The sequence below is a fragment of the Falco cherrug genome, chromosome 1 (genome assembly GCF_023634085.1).
Source record: "Falco cherrug isolate bFalChe1 chromosome 1, bFalChe1.pri, whole genome shotgun sequence".
NCBI lineage: Eukaryota > Metazoa > Chordata > Aves > Falconiformes > Falconidae > Falco > Falco cherrug.
In genome coordinates this window covers 102,247,717-102,270,071 of record NC_073697.1, presented here as the reverse complement: position 1 = coordinate 102,270,071, position 22,355 = coordinate 102,247,717, and the positions used below count along the sequence as shown (strand labels likewise).

The window sequence follows — 22,355 nt, the reverse complement described above, 5'->3', positions numbered from 1 at the left end:
CACCTTAGGAGAGAGAGGACCAGGGAAGAATCTTGCTAAGCAAGCTGTGATGAGGGAGCAATGTTTCTAAGTCAGTTCAAAGAAGATGAAATTTTTAAAGGGGGGGGAGGGGTGTTTCTGTTATATTCCCACCCCTTTCCCACAAAAGCAGCTTCTTTCTCCAAACAGAAAACATGCTACTGTTTTGTGTTCCAAGCTGTGATGCAGCTTCTGCTTGCAGAGACTCCTTGCATCCCTTTCCAGCTGAGCCCGCTGCGCTGGACAAAATCTGTCTGTTATCTTGGAGACGTTACTACACTAAAACAACATCACCAGAGCTATTAGGAAAGCTGCTGCAAGTTACGAAGGTTGCCAATAGCTCCAGGGGATTTCACAGTGGCCAAGGATAACAAGGAGGAGGGAAATCCCAGCTGTGCTCCTTTCATAGCCTGTGTCCCATCTGCCAGCTGCCTGTGGAGGGGGACCGCGCCCCAGCACAAGCACACTGGAAGATCCTGGACACAGAGAACCACTGCTTCACAGCCACACAACGCCACCCAGGAGGTGGGGGAAGGATAAAGACAGCTACTTGTTCTTCATCTTCATCTGATTTCTAACCTTCTAACAGATTTAAACAACAGTGAAGAGCAAAAAAAGGAGGAAAAATGCCAAGCAAGTCAGCTAGTTTACTGCTGTTGCACATCAGCTGCTTTCCCTCTTCTATTCCCTCCCATCCGGTCCATCACATGTGCACAAACCCCAGCAAGGGACTGGAAGGAGTCTCAGGAGGTCACATATCCCCTTTGCTCACCCAAAACCTGGAGGAAGCTCACCTAGAGCACTGTTTGTCAAGCTGATTTCATATCTTCCCAAAGAAGGGTACTGAGGAGGACCTGAAATGCTCAAAACTACCAAGGGACAACTACTTATCTCCAGCTGCCAGCAGCAGTTGTGTGTCCACCCCATGAATGGTGATAACAGGCCACAGCAGATCTGATGCTCAGCCAAGGGCCCATCTTCAAACAGTTTCAACAGTTACACAAATTTTTCCAGTTCCTTTCATGATCATATTTACTTTTGTTTGTCCTGTAGCAAGGAGTTCCACAGTGTAACCATGCAATATGCGATGATCCACTTTCTCTTCTTCTGAAACACCTCCTCCAACTTCCATCTGACATTTTCCAGCTCTTGTTTTGGAACAGACAGTAAGAAACTGTTCGCTGTTCTCGTTCTCTACACCATTCACCCACTTCCTAGTCTTAGGTTTACCATATCCTCAGCTGTGTTCAGGCTGAAAAGCCTTTGTCTAGTTATCACACAGCCTGCTTCACCTAATCTATCCTTCCAACTCGGCCCATTCAACCATTGCTAAACACTCAGCGGTCATTAGAAACACAGGGCTTCCACCAAACCCTTCAGAATGTCATCAGTCTGTTACTGAGACCTTCCCAGGAGAAGAAAATAAATAAACCTCCTGGCCCGCCAAACCACGCACTGACTATTCCAGGTGGAAATCCCACACTACCTCACTGCAGCCACCAGCAGTACTGGAAGCAGGTCTGATGCGAACAGGAGCTTCCCCAAGATCACCATGAGCAGCTCACCAGGGCTGGGAACTTGGTCACATCCCCATACCCAACACCCATGAGAGAGACAGGCCAGTGAGGTCTACTGGGAGGGACTGGGATCTCCTATCCATAGGAGTCCACAGCAATCTTTGGTGTATTTGTACGCCCTATTACTTTAGCATCTGAATGCCACCCTGCTACATGTGTTTATGCACCCAAGGTGTGATGGGGAATGGCTGCTATCTCCACTCGATGGCCAGCCACAGCCCAGGGAGTGGCAGGAAGCAAAACCCAGACTCCTACATTAGACATGCCAGCAGCAGCCGTCCGTCTTGGCCATTTCCAGTGGGAACCCACTGGATCATTCCCACCAGCCTCCTCTGGAGGTAGAAGCAGCAGCCTGGCCAGCGCTGCCCAAACCAGCTGTAGCAGCCGGACTCTCCGTCTGCAGCATGGCCCTGTTACAGGCACAAGGAGAGGATGGAGAGCAGCCGGTAATTGGCAGGGTCGGCCCCTTTCCTGCCTCCCTCTCCCTGTTTTAATGGAAAAGCTGCAGAAACATTCACACTTAATTATATAAAATGCTGTACACGGGCCCAGCTGCAGGGCCGAGCCAATGTATATCACTTTGGAAAGCCATCATTGCGTAATTTCTGTCAAGTAATTAGCGTGCTCCGCAGCACACCAAGCTGAGAGTTTTACTAGCACTAAACAAGGTTAGCAGATTTGTAAACAGCTTGCTATGGAGTAATATTTTTCTGCTCATATCGTCTAAAAATATCTTGGGAGAATTTGCTCCAGTACAAATGGCTCTGCTTGAAAGGGTTTAAAACATCAAAAAAGCTTATGATAATTCAGAGCAGGTTTTCACTTTGTTTGCCTGCCTGTCGCTTGCTTTTTCGTTCCTAACTTCAAACAGTTACACAGCCCAGAGCTTGGCTTTACTAAAACACCCGGTTTCACCAGAAATTGAATAAAACCTATGCTAACACCTAGCTCCCTCCCTTCCCCGCTTCCTACTGACCTTACGCATGGTCACGTCATAGTTTCATGTTCATTTTACTGCAGGTCCAAGGGGGCTGGGCCGTGCCACTGGATGGGAAGGCAGAGCCTCTGCCCCAAGGAGCTGTGGGAGGAGAAGACACCTGGGACCAGTCTAAAGCCCACAGAGAGCTCCATGGCTTCCTAAGTCCTGCATGAAAGATTTAATTCTTCCCAAGATCTTGCATGTGGCATCCACGCCTGGGCGGATGGCATCCTTCTGCTGAAAGGAGGAGGATGCCCAGAAGACTCTCCGGGAATCGAGATCTGTTATTTCCCAGCAGCTTGTAGATGACCTGCGCTCAGTTTAGAAGCAAAAAGATATTTTACTTCATCTGTTAATGCTTGTGTTCCCCATGGGAGAGCTCAGGTCCTTTCATCTCACCCTCTGCTGCTGAGAAAAAGCTTGTTTTACACACTCTCATTCTAGGTGAGCTCACCACCACCTGCAGCGCTGACTGAAGATGCTAGCGGGGATTCAAGTAACCACTGCTACGTCACCAGGAGCAGATCCTGACTCCCTGCTTGGGCTGGATCCTCAGGTCCTGACTAGGGTTGTAAATGACACATCCCCAGAGACAGCAGCTACACCACCAAATGCTGCAAGTGGGCAAAGCTGCTGGGAAAGATGGAGTGGAGAAAGGAACCATGCCGTACCTCCACCTGTCTTGTAAAATCAGGATGATAACACTGAATGTGTTCATATTAATAATGTTAATAAACAGATTCATATTTGTGACAAGTGACTGTGTCTTACCCTGCAGCCTCCCCGAGCTCCTTGGAGCAGCCGTGGTGTGTTGGGACAGTGCTTTCCACGGCAGGACCCCAGGCTTCACTGGACCACAGTCAAATGAACAAAACACGTGTAATTTCAGTGCTTATAAGAATATCTGTTTTCCCCTGTGCTTGTGCCAGGTTCGGCCATTTTAGCAGTTAACTCTGTTGGTTTATTTGGGGAAAATAAACCAGGCCATCAGGAGGTTTGTTATTCCATCCACGCTTATCATTAGGAGGCTGCTAATGAAACCACAGAGACCTCCTGATGCCCGGGAATGGCAGAAAGAGGAGTACAAAGTGGCACACTTTTTACACTTCATTGGGAAGCTTTATAAATTAATTGGAGTACAAAGTCAGGTCTAATTGATGTTTGTATTGATTGAACTGCTCCAAGTCTTAATTTTGGTTGTAAAACTCACTTTAAAATAGAGCCGTTTATAATTAAGACAGGATCTGTAATTAATGGAGTTTTATACTCATAAAACTGCCTCTCTCATCAGTCTAAATTAAACTCCACATGAAAGTTTGCACAAATTAAATACAGTAGATGCCAAAACTACTTTCTTTGAACTCCTTGCTATTCTTATTAATGTCAAAACAGAAGTGATTTGGAGATGTGAAAAAGTGATGAAAATTCATATTAGAGGAGGTGACAGCAGGGTGGGTGCAGGACACCCGTGCCCACCCTGTGCAAGGCAAGTGCAAACACATCACAGTCACGTTCAACACGTGACAGCAGCAAAGCCAAGAGCCATTGCCCACATCCCAGTTAGAAAATTAATATATTGTCCCTCTCACATAGTTGTGTCAAGTCGTAACACAAACCTGCTTTTAAAAAAGATTTTGTGCCAAGAGAGTCACACCAGGCCACCAAGCACAACGGAGGCTTACAGGGGGGAGGGCTCCCTTGCCTTCACGTGCCAGTGGCTCTTTAAAGCAGGGGCAGCGATGTGCCTGGCCATGCCCCCCAAGCCTCCTCAGCTGCTGGAGCTGTTAATGAAATACTCTAATTCTGGTAACTGTGGTTGACCATATGACTCCTTCCAACTTGATCTCATCGGAAATCTTTACAGCCATCAACCACAATATTTACAAAGCACAGACAATTTTGGGCTCGTGGCAAGAAAATAAATCACCTTGGACATATGTACATATATAAAAGTTCCCCAATAAATCTGTTTTCCATGTGCAAGAGTCTGCCTCATCCTTATCTAGGTAATTAGCTGTTTACTTCTTTAAAAGCTCCCATTTAATTGGGGTTGCTGTTCTTAGCGGAATATAATTTCCTCTTCCCAAAAAGGGCCATTACTATTTTTGTATAATTTTTTTTCCTGGCTGCCACATTCTCGTTTTCCCACTAAAATTAAAAAGTCACTGCAGCACTCCCCGAGTATTTATGGCTTGAAGATTCCTACACACGTCCCTGGGCCGACATCCATAAAAGTTTGTCACAGCCGTCCAGCACTTTCCCACGTAACTTCAAACTTAAGTTGAAGCTCAGGGTCCCTCAATAGCTACTGTAAAAAGCTACACAGGCTGATTTGCTCCCCGGTAGCTCCTTTGGAAATGCCTATCTGTCCCCATGGACAAACAAAGATGAGGGGTTAGAGAAGCCTCAATAAGGTCTGCAGGTGAGGAAACAAATTATGGCCCATGCCCACAGCTCTGAACGGCACCAGGTTTCTCCCTCCCTTTTGGATAAGGTCTGTGTTAGACCCTTGGATGGCCAAAGCCGGTTCTGCTCCCACCAAGGTCACAGAGAGTCCAAAACCACCATCAGCCAAAGCAGAGCTGAAGCCATGATGGAGGCATAGAAAGTGCCTCTCCACAGGGATGGGAAGAAAATGTCAAAGCCCGCATCAAACCAATTTGTTTAATCACTTTTAGAGCTATAACAGACAGATTCATAGTCCTCCTGCCTCAGAGTTTCTCTTTTTAGCCCATTCTTTTAATCTGTTTTTCTTCCATCCCATCAAAGCCTCAGAGGCCTCATGAACATGTGTTGGAAGAGGTAAGCAGGAATGCAGAAAGTTGATTGCTAATGAATCACATAAATTATCATACTGGTAATTACCCAAAGGACTAAGGTTCAAAAGAGCCTCTTTCTTTACCATCATCAGTTCTCAGCCTAAACACCCACACCAGCCTTGGGCTGGCCCATTCACACAGGCAGGCTTGCTCAGGTGCTTTACAAACTGGGATGGGACTGGTTTTGTGCCATCAAGAACTGATTTATCCTCACCAGCCGGTAGGTAAGAGACACCAATATTACCTGTGCTCATGTGCACAGACTGGGACACACAGCTACATCCCAGAAAGCATCCTGTGACAAGACATGATGTCCAGTCTTTTAGCACTGTTGGGGAAGCTGAAACTCAGGCTGTGAGAACGAAACTAAAAAGTCGCTACTAAAAAGAGCTCTCCATTAGAGACACAGACACTAAAGAGATTAGCCAGCTATCTGATTTTTTCAGCCACAGAGAGTGAAAACCCAGCTCTGTCGATGGGAATTTTGCTCCTTCTATCAATGGGATCAGAATTTTGCATTTGCAGAAGCAGCACATTTTACTTTGACAACAACAAGTCCCTTTCCAAGCTGAAAGCAGCTCTTCCATTGGCTGGACAAGGAGGACAGCAACTCTTCTGCCTCTCAAGAAACTCTTCATGGGTGGCTTCTCCAGGCAGACAAGCAGTTAGGAAATTCAGGGGTGTGCAATGTTTGGCTTTAAACATTGTTCTGGTGGGGAAACACATGCTGCCAAGGTCAACAAGTTATCAGAAGAGCTTTTTATTTGTTGGGGCTTAACACTGTGATTCCAACCCTGAATTTGCTGTGTGCTGCAAAGCACCCTGGAAAGCATTAGAAGGCACAATAACTGCACAAATACCCGAAAACAGCAGCTTCAGACTTCTCTTATTGCAAATAAACACCACCAGAGACATCACCCAGTGCATTACAGAGTCAGCACTTTCCCACAGCAAAACTCCTTTCGTGCCATAGCAACACGCTCAGGGTGTCCATCAGGCTCGTGCAATCCAGCCAAAAGCCTTGACTTGCTGCACTGTTACACAGAAGACAACAAACTTAACCTGCAGGAAAATTCCTCCAATCACTTGCTCAGAAAACCACCCAAAACCACAGAAGAGCTAATGATAAGCCTATCATTATCCAAGCTTAAGTGAGAGGCTGCTTGTCTAATCCAATATCCTTCTGCATTTTTATGATGTGACCTTCTCCCCCTAAAGGGACACATAAGCCTTACCCTTACTGAAAGGAGTCACAGAAACCAAAGCACATCTCCTGTTTGCTATTATCGGAGCGAAAAAAAAGGGCAGGCAGAAAATGCCGGACCTCAGTGCAGGACAGCAGGAAAGCCTGAGGCCAGCCAGAACCTCTCTCCGGAGCTCTGTGTTTAACCAGCCTCTTTATTTGCTTTGCTTCCATTTCCTCAGCTTGTATATTCCACCCTTTATTGTGAAAAATGAGAGCGAGAGAAAAAAAAAAAAAAAAGAAGATGGGGAATATAGCGAAATAAAGCTATTGAGAAACGAGCCTGGAAGGCAACTGGAATGAACTCTGAAGAAGTCATTAGCTACCTAACCCCTTCAACAGACCCAAAATAGGGTGGGCAGGGGGAAAGCGTGCCTTCTTTTTGTGTCTCCATCCAAACCAAACCTTGTATATTTTTACTGCTCAGAAGCACTGCTGGGCTGAACCGCCCATTCCTTGTGGCCTCGCCAGCAGACCAGGCTCAGCTCACGGCAGCTCATCAACAACGCAGTTAAAGCACTTGAGAAAGCATCTGTAGGATGGCTGCACTGAAGGAACAAGACCCCAGGGACACAAAGTCTCAAGGTGGCTCAGTCATGATGCCACTGGTTTGGGGAATCCTCTGCAACTTGGTCAGGATGGGAGGGATCGCTGCGGGTCCCTGCCCAAACCTCCTTCTTGCCCCACCACGGCACCTTGTCGTTGCCTTGGCTGGAGAAGAAATACCACAATACAGTTTTTTTCCTGAAGTTCTTTCACCAAAAACACAGATTCAGCCTCTCTGAAACACTTCATCAGCTCGCAGCGGCTGCACGAGCTGCCTGTCCAGCCTCCTGTGGAAACAAAATGTTTTGGTTTGACTCTCGTAATGGAAGCACGTGACTTGGGGAGTCAAAAATCTACAAGCTTGCCACACCTTCAGAACAGAGATAAATTGAAAAGCTCAAACTCTAAACGAAACACTTTGTTTTGGAATAGATTAATTTTTCCCCCAGCTTCTGATTCATGGGGAAAAAAATGCAAAATTGAAAATGTGCTGGTTTGGCTAAAACTGAAATGGATCCCCATCCTTATTTGTGGTTGTTTGTGGTTGTTTGGGGGTTTTTTTAACTGCTAGTGAACTGAACAATCCCATATTTGCACAGCTGTTTGGGAGGCAGCGCCTGTCCTGGCTGCTCTGCCATGGCCAGCCCCAGAGGCACGGACTGGCTGCCTCCAGTCTGTGCAGCCTGGGACAACGTCACCTCCTGCACTTACAGAGGGAACCCTGAGCCCATCACACATCCACCTCCCCGAGGGGCAAAGCAGGAGACAACCTTGCTTCAGCAATATCCTCCAACACCATCTCTATTTTCTCATTTTCCTTTCTGCAACACTGGAATCAAATTTACAAAGCAGTGACAAGCCACATTTAAGTGCTTGTGATGGACATTTCATCCTTCAGACACATCGGCAAACACAGTTTCACATTTCAAAGGCAGAAATTACTGTGTCCCTGCAAAGCGCAATTTACTCCTTATGTGCAAACATGAAGAATTGCTGAGGAAAAAAAATGCTTGAAGTCTTTTTTACCTTCGGGAAGTAATAGCAATTACAATCAGTTACACAGCCGTATTTCTTTCCCCTCCTCATCCAAACCTTTTCACAAAATCTCATGCCCTGGATTAGATTTAGTTGAAAGAAAAATAATGAGATTTGTGTTTCCTAGCAAATTAAATAGAAATTGCCCAAAAGAATAATCCTAAAACACAAAATACTGCCTCATCCCACATGTTGCTAATAGGCTTGTGTTCTAATGGCTTATTTAGAAAGGGACTTTTCATAAATGATCTCCTAATGGTGTGCATTCAGGAACATGAGACATAAATATCTTTCGCTACCAAGGCTTTGGAGTTTTTTGACATATTTTTTTTTTAAGAATTCTTACCAAAATAAAGGAAACATTTTAAGAAAGATTGTGTGCTGTTCTAAATCGTTCTGATTGTGTGCAATACTAAAGATTGAAAATTCCAAATACTGATGTTTCTGAAAGTTATTTTTCTTGCTCTTACTTATCTTGTGGTTGTTGCTGCAAAGGGTTTCAGTGCTGCCTGCAGCACCTGGGCTCCAGACAGGACATAGTGTGGGGCTGAGCAGCTCACTACTTGTCAAACCCATTAAAATTCCAGACAGACGTTCAGTCCTATCTACTGTTCCCTCTGTTGAATGCTGCCAGGACTTTGTATAGCTGGTCCCCAAGGACACCGACGTCCGCGATTTCATGTCGCAACTCATTTTGAGAGTTGCTTCATGTGATGCTCACACAGATCTTGCTGCTGGTCCCAACAGCACCACCACAATCCTCTCTTTTGGTCCCCTCAGCTGGATCCAGGGTGCGGTTGTCCAGTGTGGAGATGAATGCGAGACCAAGGCAGACAGCAAGGTCCTGGCTCAGCTCATCCTCCACAAATGCACATGGTGCAAGGGGCACGGTGTTCCCGAGAGCCCCTGGCTGATCCCTCTCTGCTGCACTGGGAGCACAGCCCTGTGTGGAGCAGCATCACCCTGCAACATAAGCAGACCTTAGTCTGCAAAAAACCCAGCATAGTTTTAACTCATTTCACTTGGAGAGTGGATAATTCGAGCCAGATTGGCATCAGCCTTAGGAACTGCAGTGATTTCAGCCCATGCACCCTCCCCTGCAGTGGCTGCCCTGGCACTGAAGGCTCACAAAGCATTTCATGAACGACCGCTCTCTGCCTGGGTCTGGTGAGCTTTGCTGCATGCCCTGTGCTCCTGGACACGTCTCTGACATCAAATGTCACAGTGGAAAAGCAAAGGTGGTTGAGGTCTCACTGTGCCTCACCAGCATGCCCAGGAGTATCGCTGTACCTGCCTGGCCCTCGCTAGCTGCAGTCCTGTGCAGCATCCAGCTCCTCGGAGCGTCATGGTCACCCTGGGAGATCGGCACCCCTTTGTTTGCGCAGGGAGCAGTTAAGTCTGACTTCAAAGAGTATGTACTGATCCTCTTTGATGTCACCAAAGCCAGTCAAGCTGAAAAAGCAGTGCTTCCCCACTGGGCTCCTGCTCCGTCCCCCTGTCCCCATCTGGCTGTGACCACAGGGTCCTGCAAAAGCTGACAACTGCTGCACATGGCTCTGGCTGCCAGCTCGTTTAGCTCTGGGAACACTAAATCCAGCACTGGCTACAGCTGCCCATTCTCTCACCTCCTCTCCAGCTCCAAACTCTGCCTCCTGCCCCCTCTTGCACCCTCCTGCCCAGCACCCATCCTGCCCTGTCCTGCTGCTGTACCACTACCCCATGTCCCTCCCCTGCTGCCCCTTCTCTCCTGCCCATCCCACCTCCCACTTTTAGGGAAACCGCCCATTGCAGATCCTGGGAGGGAGCATCCTTGCACAGCTCATTTGATAAGACCAGCCTTTGCATTGCACCTATTTCTCATCTCAGCTAGGGCTGAGATGGTCTCAGGACCCACCACTGGGCAAGGGAAACTGGGAAACCAAGATTTCCAGCCAGCAGGAGAAGGCAGCCAGGTCTAATGGTTTAATTCCCGGCATTACTGTCATCTGCTTCCCTCATCTGGACTCGCACCCTGCTAAGCGACCTCTCACTCTGCCAAGCAAGCTGGTCTTGTCCTCAGGAAGATAAATGCACTTTCTTGTAAGCAGGGGCAAGAGGACAGGGACCACAAACCCTGTCAGTGAAGCACAGCAGAGCAGGCTCATGAAGAGCAGCTGTGGGCAATGGCTGCTGCCCAGGAACACAGCAGGACCAGGATGCTGTCTGCTACCACCGAGCAGATGCCACCACAGCCAAACCGAGGCCAGGAGCACTAACCTTGACATTGCATTGCTTTGCATGGCATTTGAAAAAAAAAAATGTTCAAAAAAGCCAGGCGAAACCCTCTCTGAATCACTGAGTTTTTCTCCCTGTCATTTTTGCAGCAGCATTGTGCCAAGACAGTACCCTTCTGCACCAATCATCCCTGCACTCATTCACGGCCACAGGGACTGTGGTACAGCCACTGGGGAGTCAAAGCAAAGCCATTGTGCATGGGGAGCAGGACCCACAGATAATGCTTGACCCAGAGGTCTTGCAGCACCCCAAGCAGTGGCGGTTGTATTGCTCCTCTCCCCCTTCACAAGTATCATGGCTGTTAGGTAAACTGAGGCACAAAAAGATGAGTGAAGGCTCAAACATCCCAGTGACGAACTAAAAATAGATATCTGGAGTCCTCCATAATTGCATCTAACTCCTAAACCTCATTATTTAGGAGGCAAACCTATTTCTGAATGTTCCTCTATAGAAAGCACATAGACGCAGTGCAGATGTTTGCTCTTTGGTGAGGTGGCTGCACTGATGGAGGCAAGGGAATCGATTCCGTTTGCTTATGGTTTGCTGTGACTTGATTAAAGCTGATGTTCTGAAAGACACAGCGAATAAGCACAGCCTGGCTAAAGTATCGGTCTCCACAACTCACAGGGACACCCGACAGTCCATAACATCATGACCACAAAAAGGGCACGTGCACAGCATGCAGAGCATCACGCTAACCTCCAAATCCTTAAGTATTGAAAATCATGGTAATTAAAGCAGGGACCTGCGAAGCTTAATGTTGACTAGCTCTAAGACACTGTCTGTGTGGCCAGAGACCTGGCAGCGCTCATGAGACCCTCAGGTCCATCCTGCTCCTGCGCTTTGCAACCATCCATGCCAGCGCCCAGATCCTCTCGCTCCAGTCCATGCTGCTGGGATGCACCGGCACGCTGAGCCATCCGTCTTCTGACTGACTCTAATGACAGCCTGTCTGGACCTTTTTCAAGCCATGCATCAGCCCCCGAGCCCAGCGCCGATAAGGAGGCCCCAGGAAATGAAATAAATAGCGAGCCATTTCCTTGGCACTCAGCGCCACGGAGGGGATGTCTAGGGCAGCTTAAACCCAGGCCCCAGTCCAGGTTCATGCCTCTGTCTGTGTAGTTAAATGACAAGAAATGGCTTGTCAGAGTAATTTTCCGCCGGGGACTAACTGCTTGACTTCCCAGAGCTGCTGTGCCTTCCACAGAGCTGAGGTTTTCCCAGTGCCCTGGCCCTGCAGCTTGGGAAGGAGCCAGACAGCTGAGACACATTCCCACCCAATTCAAAAAAGAAGCACCACCACCTCCATTTCCAGGGTGGGGAAGACATTCCCAGGCTGCTTCAGACAAAAATCTCTGTTCCCGCGGCACTGCCAGCCTCACTCAGCCTTAAAAGCCACAGACCTGGGTCAGAAATTGATGTCTCCCTTTGCTAGGGAAAGATGCGCCAGACAGATTGACCGCATCCCAAACAAGCTCACTGGGAGCTGGACCAGCACAAAAATGTGTGCTCGGAGGCGGCCACCTGGCTGCACATGCAGACAAGGGTACAACACCCCAATATCCTGCTGTATCCACAGCTCTCCCATGCCTGGATGACGTGGGATGACAAAGGCACTAAATGCTCCTTTGCTTCCACTCCCAGGGTGCGTGCCATGTCCTTACAGGTGTGGGCTGCAGTCACCCTACCCTGGCCCCCGACCTCCCATGCACAGCTGATTGTCACTGCCTAGGGGGACATTTGCAGAACAAGGTAGTAGGTAAGGATGAGACCCCTGAGTCCACACAGAAACACTTAGCAGAATAGGAGTAACTTGCTAATGCTGGGGGTTTAAGGCAAGGGATTGAAGGAACTTGTAAAATTAATGATCCAGCTTAGAAGCTTGCATAAAAAATTAAAAATCCGTATTAAAATTTGTATAAATGTGTCACAGCAAGATTTAAATGCCTTTTAAAGCATGTTTAGCTCTTGATCTGAATTTGCTCCATTCCCATGGCCTGAGGCGACGCAGGCAGCACGTTAGAGAGCCGGGCTCAGGAGTGAATGGGCAGCATCCGTAACGGCTGCAAGGAGCATCAGCCTGGCGCGACTCACAGCATGTCAGGGAGCACCGAAGCCTCGGCAGCATCTATCTCTGCAGTGAGAGACAAAACCGGCAGATTTAGAAGGAGCTGGATGAAGACACAGTCTACATCCCTCTCCCCAAAACCATCCTCTTCCAGTTTGAAGAGGTTCCTTCTCCACTGCAATATGCCAGAAGCCCTCAAGCCTCTGACCAAGGATATCTCCATATCCACCACTAGTAACGTGCTTGTGCCAGCCAACTCCTATAACTATGTCAGCATTGCTGGAGTTCAAACAATCTCTTTAATTGTTGTCCAGATGGTGTCCCTGTAATTCTAATTTGTTGGCAGCCAATCTCATTTTATTTATACTCTTTTGCTGTAAGGACTCTTTCCTCAGAGATGATGCTGATGTCTGTTCTTGTATTTTGGGGGCAGGGAGTACAGGTGACACATCCCCCCTTGGCAGAGGGGGTGTTGCATAGAGGGAACAGAGCATCTCCAAGCCCTTCCCAAGGCTGTAGCCCCCAAAATGTTTGTCCCCCTAGGGATCAACCTGCCAAAGTACTGGCGCCTTGTGTAGGGCTTGGGCTGTAAAGTGTCGGAGGGTGGAAATACTGGCTGTTTGGGGGTTGATCCCCCAGTCCATAGCTTTCTGCCGCCTTTCTGCTGAGGGTCTCTAGTGCTGGAGGAAACCCAGTGCTGATCTTCAAGCCGCAATGACCCCTAAGGCAACTCAGCAGCCAAACCCCTCAACACATGGTCTTCTTCTCTGGTGAAATCGGAGGAGCCAGTCCTCCCTGTGCTCAGCCACTTTGGGTGTCCAAACATCATTGTTTTTTTGCGTGGGAAGTACCACTAATTCCAGTGAAAAAAACAGCTTTCCCTGGAGGCCAAGAGCAAAAGCTCGGCTGGATGGATGGACGTCTGTTTGTCTGCGGCACACAGGACCTCGCTGCTGCTCTGGGCAAGGCTTCCCAAATCCAGCGCAGGGGAGCTGAGCCCTCCCAGATGCACGGCAGCGGGGCAGGGACCTTGCATCTGCCAGCTGCTCCAGCCGGTGCTGACATATAGAGACTGCTAATGAGGCTGGGGCAGACCACAGTGAATTATAATTATCAGTCTCTCCCTGGGTGAACTCCCTTGTACCTCATCAGGGCTAAGCCAGCACGCAGCCTGGGACAGGTAGCCACAATTTCTCCATCAGCAACTCCGCTCCTCCACTGGACACACACTTTCTGGAGCAAACGTGCACCTTGTGATAAAGTCGCACTCTGCAGAACATTAGTACTGCGCTGTTTTTTATGATTTTTAAATGAAGGCTACTTCATACTCGAAACTACCGAGTCCCAAGGAAACCCACACCGTAATTAAAATATGCAACTGGAAAAATAGCAGAAGGAGCACAGCAGAAGTGAGAGATACAGCTGCGTCTGTCCACAGAAGAATCTGCACAGTGATGCCACAGTTTTGTATTCAGAGACATGAAACACCATTAAAGCCCAATATAAGACATAAATTATTCAATGTCCAGCCATGATCACTCACAGCAGAGACACTGTGGATAAACCTCTCTTTAAAAAGAACTCTGCAAGAGGGAAAATGAGCTTTATACAGTTTCATCCACTTCATTAACAGGCTGCTCGCAGTGCTTACACTGAAGCATGGACTTGGAGACCCATGCACCAACCCACGCGCGGAGCATCCCGGGGTGGCCGTACCCACTGCACGCTCCCTCTTGCTACGTCTCATATCCCAGGGGAACATGCTTGCAACTCCTTCCTCACCAGCAGAATGCTCTTTCTTCCTTGATTCTCTTTCTACTTTTCCAAGTGCTTTTATCTTCCCATGGACAAAAAGCCGAACAGAGCAGACTCAGCCTGTTGCTGCTACATGAGTCAGTCAAGTGACTAATGACTCTCCCCCCTGGGTTTCCCTCCTCGAGCACATTGCTTCTCCAAAACACCGTTTGATCTCACCTGGGACACCAAAGATAATCAGTCTCAGCCACCGACACAGCACAGCCAGCTGGCTGTTGAGGCCGGAGGGAATCTGCTTGCCCCTTTACCTTCTGCACCCATCAGCGGCATTAAAATCTCTGCTAGCAAACAAGCAGACCCAGAGAAAAATCAACACCTGGAGAGAGATACGAGCAGTCACACAGTAGCCCCGACTCTCCAGCAAGCAAGGAACTGTTTATCAAGCCTTTCTGGTAATTCAGGACTGAACTAGGATCTGGATCAGCCACAGTCCTCATGGCTCGCAAGGGTTGCTGTTAAATAACACCCCCCAAAATGAGACTGCACAGTGACAGTGCTCTGCAGCATCACGGTCCCTCCCTTCCCAGGACTTACAACATCTAAGGACCATCATATTAGACATGCACAAGAGGGTAAACACTCCTGATTTGGGCCTTATTTTCACAGGAGGGCTAGGATGGCATGGCGGTGTATGTAATGTGGGATTATTTCCCCGGTGTGTGTCCCAGCAGGGACCCAGCATACCCCCAACCCCATGACTGACCACTCGTGCTGCTGGGACTCCAGAACCAGCCCCAACACACCTTAAGCCATTTGGCACTGCCTCACTGCCTGCATTATTGGCATGCGGGAGGCAACTGTTAATTTAAAATCCATATGGGGCATCATTTAACCATGCCCTTTAAATTATTCCAAGAGCTGTTTCCCAGTCTACCCTGAAGCCGCTCATGGTTGACTTTTACACAGGAGCCCAGGGAAGAGTGACCCAGTTAAGAGCTTCTGCAGGTGACAGAAGGGAAGTTGCTGAGAAGAAGCAGGTAAAGCATGTCCTGCAATGTCATGTATAATCTCCAACAACAGAAAAGTCCCCTGGTGAGGGAAGCCCCCAGATTCCTTCTTTGAAGGCTATTGCACCCCAAGCTCCCGCAGCCAGCAGCTTTGCCCCCCATTTTATGCGTTGCTCTGCTGACATCTCCAGTTTAGGCAGGCAAAATCATGCACTGGCCTTTCCACTCTGGGTCTCAACCTTAAGGACTGCATCAAGCCGACCAGTTTGATGTCTACAACACACACACACACAAAAAAATAATCTCCCAGCCTAGAAAAAGCCTTGTAGATAGCACAGACCCCACTGGGGCAGGGGCTACATGGCCTAAGCCACCAGATGCCAATAGCTGTCCTGCTGCCATGCAGCAACATTTCCTCCTGCACAGGCACTGCCGATTTCAAAGGAATCTGGGTCAGGTAAGGATTTATCGTAATGTCTTTCTGGACAAATAGCTGCTGCTGTGGTTCACATTTGGGTTTTCTCTGCTAAGCACTGACTAGCATGCATTTCACAGACACTTTTTTGCAAATCCTACTTAGAATGCATGTGCCTCCCTTCAGGTGAAATTTGTCAGATTCCTACTATGGAAATGTTTTTACCTCCTGACAATACCCTTTAGATAGTGCCTATGGAGGTGGATGACTCAAGCTTGACATGATTATTTCCATCCACCATTTTTTATTAAAAATACTCCCTAGCAGTTCGTAATGTGAAGACAAAATCTGGTTTTAAAAGGGATGTGGAAACCAGAGAGTATGCACAAACTGTGCCACAATTTTATGTCAACCAACAATAGCCAGAAAATCTATATGTAAAACAGTTCCTCCCTGCCTTAATTTATAATTTCATGCATAGAAACCACTAAGCATATGGCAATAACATCTATCCAAGACCCCACCGTACTTCGCGGTCCCTAAGAGACAGGTTATGGATGGCCTGCCACTTCCAACTTCGACATTTACTTGATGTTACGAAGTTAAGTATCGCCTAATATAGCTTTCTGCAAGTTAATTCCCTTTGTGACGGTGACAGCTTCTAAAAACCCTCACGCTACTACAGAACTGCAAATAGCAAACACCGCTGCTAGGAATAGACAAGCCATCAGCAGAGTGACCTGCTATCTCTCCAGCCTCTTTCCTTGCTGCCAGCATAGTATTTAAAGCAGGATGGAAAAAGACTGAGCGGAGTTAAAGTTGACAGATGGCTGATGCAAGTCAGAAAAGTTTTCCTCGGAGAAAAAGAAGCGGTCGGAGATGAGGCAGAGCAGCACCCTAAGCACAGTGCTCTGAACGGTGCTCAGATATTCTGGACTTCCCCCTTACATGAAATCAGAAATATTTTTCATGTCCTGATCTCTATATTATCCTTCACCCATCACCCACAGGCTGCAAACACAGAGTATTGGTCAGTATTCACTGCAGGGATGTGCAGGGGGAGGCATGCTGCTTTCCAGACAGGCTACACAGCTCCTTCGCCCTGCAGCATCCCAGAGTCCTCATTTGCAGAAACCCTTCCCAAAGTGAATGGTGCTGAGACATGAAATGCTAGACGTGGGGAAAAAAAAAAAATACTGCTGGAAAAAACCTGATAGATCAGGCACTTGTTGGAGCCTTAAGTGCAGAGGAGCATTATAGAAAATTCCCACCGACTTCCTCAGCTTCAAACCTTTAATAATTTAATATGTGTGACTGGAATTCCTCAATAGCCTGGAACTCCCTTGGGACCAAAATCTCATTGAAAAAGAAACCAAGACGAATTTGCCATTTCTTTCCCAGCCTGCAAGATTAAATGCAAATATGTTATTGGCATCAAGCTATCACAGCTTGATATATCCACAAAGCTCCCATACACTGACATTAACTTCTCAAGGAAGAACATTTTGTTACTCACCCTGAGATAGTTTATGCTTAAACAGAGAAAGGCTATTTCTGTTTTGGGTTTGGGCAGTGAACAGTGGTTCCTTCACCAGCTACCAGTGTACCCAGGCACTGATCTTGTATTAGTGACAAAACACAGTAAGACGGTGACTGCTGACCTAATAATACATATATAATTTCCAGTGGCTAGGCTGTACTCTGGTAGCTGGCACACAGAAAAGTATCTCCAGCTTCTTACGCTGCTCTGGCTTTAGCCAGAATCAATTTGGTACCACTCCCGTGTTTGCAGGTGGGAAAAAATGGCCTGAGGTTGACCTCTGCTAGGCTAAGAACTGGGGCATATCTGCATGGCAAAGATGCAAAGACCTCAAAAAATAGGTGTTTGTAAAGAAAAAGGCTGTCAGAAAATATATAACTAAATCCTAACAAGAAGCCTGTGCTTAGCAGCCAGAGAATAAATGGATGACTAGTTAATGAGTCCTGAGCGTTCTGAAGAACGAGGGGATACTCTTTGGGAACAGAGATGAATGAACTTTGCTGCTCTCCAATTCAATAGCACAGTCATAATGGAGCACCGACCACATTAAATGGATGCAGCGCTTGCATTAGCAGCGACTCGGCTACTGCCTTCTCAAAAGACGGCTCCTCTACACCTAATTCACTTCATTTGTTGTTAATTAATGGAGACGTTCCACAGTCTCTCCAGTGCTGGTTTCTCATGGGGCAGGCAGGTCTGGCCATGGGGCTGTGCTCTGCTGCCTCCCACAGCTGGTGCTCCCACCCCAGAGCCACCGGTGGGAAAGAGATGCCGAGAGGGCTCACCAAACCCACAGACTGCCCAAGCGTGGCTCGGGCTGGCAGCAGGGAGGCATGTGAAGGATGGAAATGAGGCTGGGCTTCCTGCCCATGTCCAGCCACAGACTATTTCCATGCAAACAGCAGGGGAACAAATCAAGGACAAGTTTCCCTTGTGTAATGGGATGGCCCTGACAGTAGGTTGCAGCCCTGATGCCACTTGAATCAGCTCTTGACAATTATCTGCAAATCTCAAAGGCAATTACAGCAGACATGCTCTAATCAGGGTAGGCATAGCAGAAAAACCCGTGTTCTCTGCATTTGAAACAAACCTCAAGACCTCATCCAACTTCTTCCTCTCTGCTCAGCCAACCCCTGCCGTCCTGAATAGGGACAACAGCTAAGCTTTACCTTGCAACATAACTTGCATCTAGAGGATGCACAGAAGCTAAGCCAGTTCTGCTCACCAATTTGAATCTTCAAGTGAAGCTCCTGTAACCCAGAAGAAGAGCCCAGAAGGTGCCTCTGCAGGCCTCAAGTTCCTGGGCTCTCAGCTAAGCTGCACTGAAAGTGGTTTCTTGTGTTGCATCTCTCACCCGAGCTGCTTTCACCACATATTCATTAGGAAGAAGAGAAGCAGTTACAAATACTCAGAAAACACTGCTTCTACTTAAGATAACGCAAGGCTTGCAAAACTAAATCCAAAGGCTCTGAGTTGAAAAAGTCTTGAAAATGAAAGTCTGATTTACCGAAGCACAGGTGAAAAGGGGGAGGGTGAGCAGAAATGTTGGCCTTCTGTTTTGCCAAAACATCTCCAATCTGTCCTGGAAGGACCATTTCCACCTTGCACAGTTCCCTTGCTTGCTTCCTCATCAAGTTCTCCATTGAGACTACTGATTATGATCATGGCTTGTACCAAATGTCCACTGGGAAGCAAACCAAGAGCTTCAATTTTTTCCACAGCCCTCAAAGACCAGCTGTCAACAATATTAACTTTTGCTTAGAAATGACCCTGGTGAGCCACAAATTGCCCGTGAAAGAGACCTTCCCACCACGAACCAGACTGGGAGGCTACCTGGCCTCACATCCTGTCTGCAGGGCAGAAGGGATTAGCAGCAACCAGCTTCTAGGGAGGAAATTATGGGATCCTGCAGGCAGCAGATGCGGACAACCTTCCTGATAGCCTTTGCCAGCCTGAGGCCGGTCTGTGCTCTCAATCGCTGACCTGGAAAAGGGAGTTTTAAAGCTCTTTCTGGCTTCTTAAGTCACAAGCAACCTCCGTGCATCTTGTTATATTGAGACACAGAGAGAAGCCCCACATTTGAAAGGCCACAAAGCAAATGAGAAGACTTCCTAGGATGACAAGTTTCAGCTCTGCAGGTTCCCAGGAAGGGCTAAAGACTCCTTTATAAAAAGATATTAGCCTAACTTTTTCTCTTGCTAAGTTTTACCCATAAAAAGTAGCCTTACTCTTTCAAAAAGCTGCCTTATTTCTAGGCAGAAGGACAACATCTGAGGCTAAAATCAATCTACAGCTCTCAACATAACCTTGGTCAGGGACCTTTTCTTTGTCCCCGATCTTCTGAGCCATCTCACTTCTGACCTGCCATTTGCTCCTCGCTTCACGAGGAGAATACCTCTGGTTATTGCATGACAACGCTACAGCAAAGGTGAAAAAAAGCCTTTCCCCATTCCCAGCCCCCTTTGGAAAACCAGAATGACATCGCTCACCATCCAGTTCCTCCACCGAGATATTCGCTAGCTGTTCACTGTCGCTGCCAGCGGAGAGTGAGCGGTTCAGGTAGTTGCCTTTGTACAACAAGCCAGCTGTTACATGGTGGAATGGCATCTTCTCCCTGGGCACAAGAGAAAAGGGAAGAGAAAAGGTAATTTTAATTATTTGGTTTTGCTTTACTTGAACAGTACAATAGCTTGCCTTGAAAGAGTAGCTAGACGAAAGCACCCTACACCAGGGACGCGCACTGGAGCTGGGTGCATGACTGATGGATAGCAGATTATATTTAGTGTCTAAGACATGAGCTAAAGAAACAAACAAAAAAGCAGCAGCTTTTTCTTTATGCCGCACAAGAGCTAGCAGAGACAGAGCAGCAGTGCCTTAGGATAATAGGAGTCTCTAGAACTCATACTGTAGCTTTCAGCCTAGAGGTTTGTTATTTCATAGTAATTATATAGCGCATAGGGGTCACTGACATGCAATTAAAAAGTCATAGCATCCAGCAGCGTGGCTTTCAAAGCCATGCAACAGTCTGGATGCCATCTCTCAGGCCCTGCTCTGGAGCATCTCGACCTCAAAGGTGGTTCAGACCCGCGGCCCAGAGCATCTGCACTGAGCAACATGCACGTCACACCGATGCCTCGGCTCCAGACTTCGGTGGCCCTCGCTGAAAGAAGAAAATTCACATTCCAGCACGGCCCAACAAAGAACATTTTCATCTCACCAACTATGACAGCTAAGAAAAATACTGCTCAATGGGAGGCTGTAGCAGAAAAGTGTTTGCAAACTTAGCAGGTATAAACACCGCAGCCTAGTGAAGGGCAGCCATCTGCACAGACAAAAGTGGAAATTACTGTCAGCAGCACTTACACATTGATTTAGGATACACAAGAAAGAGGCAAGTTTGCCAAAGTCAATTGAAATATTAAGAGGAAGATTTGTCATACCCTTGGCTGGTTTCAATCAGCACAGCCCCATCATGGGCCTATTCCATTTTACACTGTACGTTTTCAGCAGATATAAATCAGCAGAGCCACCCAGACATCAGCCGAGGATCCGGCCCAGGGTCTCCACAGGCGTTGGAAGGTGGCCAGGACACCCTGGGTGGTATGGTTTGGAACGGACCATTAATACAAATTTATATGGCAACGTTGGCAGATTTCCCTCGCACCAGTGGGGGGACACAGACCCTTGGAAACAAACTCCAAGGGCACTCTCACTACCTTCACGCTGGGACATCAGCTTGCTTTGCCATACAGAGATAAGTGCCACCTACTGAATCGTTCTCCAGCCAACACTACAATTACAAGGATGATCTGGCTCTTACTCAGCCATATGTTCCTACCACAGTCAATAAAACAAATATATATATACCTATATATACATTAATTTTATAACAAATGCCTTCTTGCCTCACTGAGTTAGTAAAAGCTTTGATAGACTCACCAAGAGCAAACTAACCTCGAGACACAGGAAAGCAAAGAACAGCCATGAGGTTTCTCTTGCACTGCTTAGCATGTACCTAGAATTTCTCTCGCAGTAATTATGTAAATAAATCCTAACCATAATTTTAAGTATTTTTATTTGGGAGCCAGTTTCTTCAGCAGCACATTAGAAATTGTAAACAAGGTTTTCTTTTTCATTAAGCATATCTGTAATTTCCCACCACTTGCCAATTAATGTATTTCATTCTGATATATTGCTCACTCTGACATATTGCTCTGCTCTAAGACGGGAATTTTACCTACCCACAGGGAGACACCCAGGCGATGCCAGGTTTGGTACCGCTCTGGGTCCCAACAAGCAGGGCTGGAGAGACACGTCCAGCCCTTTGCACCATCCTCATTAGCTTCCAGTCCCATCACAAAGTATTCAGGCAGCAGTCAATCCGTGTTTTCTCTCAATAATCACAGGCCCAATGTAAAAGCAATTACACTGATTTTCAAAACCCTGTCAAATTAAAGAGATTTAAATCTAACACCTGCAGCAGCCCAGGCAGAGCTGCAGGGTGAGCTTGCACTGCACATGCAGCGTGCGATGAGCCCATGGGGCTGGGGGCTGATGCCAGCACCCACCTGCCCCGGCTCCTGGGCGAAGGCAGCTCAGCCCTCACACTCCCTGAGCTCACCCACGGTCGGAGTAGCTGCAAGCTGTGGATTTAGGTGGACTAAAACATTTCTGAAATTGTTTTCTGTGCCTTCATTTATACAATCATTTAAAAAAAAAAAAGGACAATGCATCTTCCCTGTGGGCTGAAGTGCTTAAAATCAGCTCCTACCTGTGATCCTGTAATGCATTTCAGTATTGGGGGGGGGGGGGGGCATCCATAATATCCTACAGTGAGAGATCCTGGATTAAATTATACTTCCTGGGTGTATATATATTCTTTTTTTTTTTAATTTTTTTTAACTGCAATATTATTCAATGGAAACCATGCAGAGCTTCTGGAATTCAGCAGCTCTCAGCCTCCCTCCTAAGAAGAGATGCTCAAAACCAGACCAGCAGCAGCTCCAGCACCAGATGTCCAAACAAGGATGTGCAGCCACGCTTCAGGAGCGCTCAGCATCCTGCAGACGGGAGTCTGCT

The 22,355-nt window shown here is 47.5% G+C and overlaps 1 protein-coding gene across 4 annotated transcripts in view; it reads right to left on the bottom strand.

Annotated features, from left to right (window-relative positions):
• CALN1 (calneuron 1) overlaps window positions 1-22,355 on the bottom strand; it is a 138,995-nt gene that overhangs the window by 96,679 nt on the left and 19,961 nt on the right. For 2 of the 4 annotated variants that reach the window (XR_008730678.1, XM_055700907.1), the window contains exon 2: window positions 19,766-19,886. Coding sequence is in view for 3 of the 4 variants with exons in the window: in XM_055700907.1 (XP_055556882.1) it covers window positions 19,766-19,886 (121 nt within the window). In the remaining variant the exon portion in view is untranslated. Of the gene's footprint in view, window positions 1-19,765; window positions 19,891-22,355 lie in introns of all 4 variants that reach the window. The other 2 variants (XM_055700908.1, XM_027806407.2) reach the window with 1 other exon arrangement.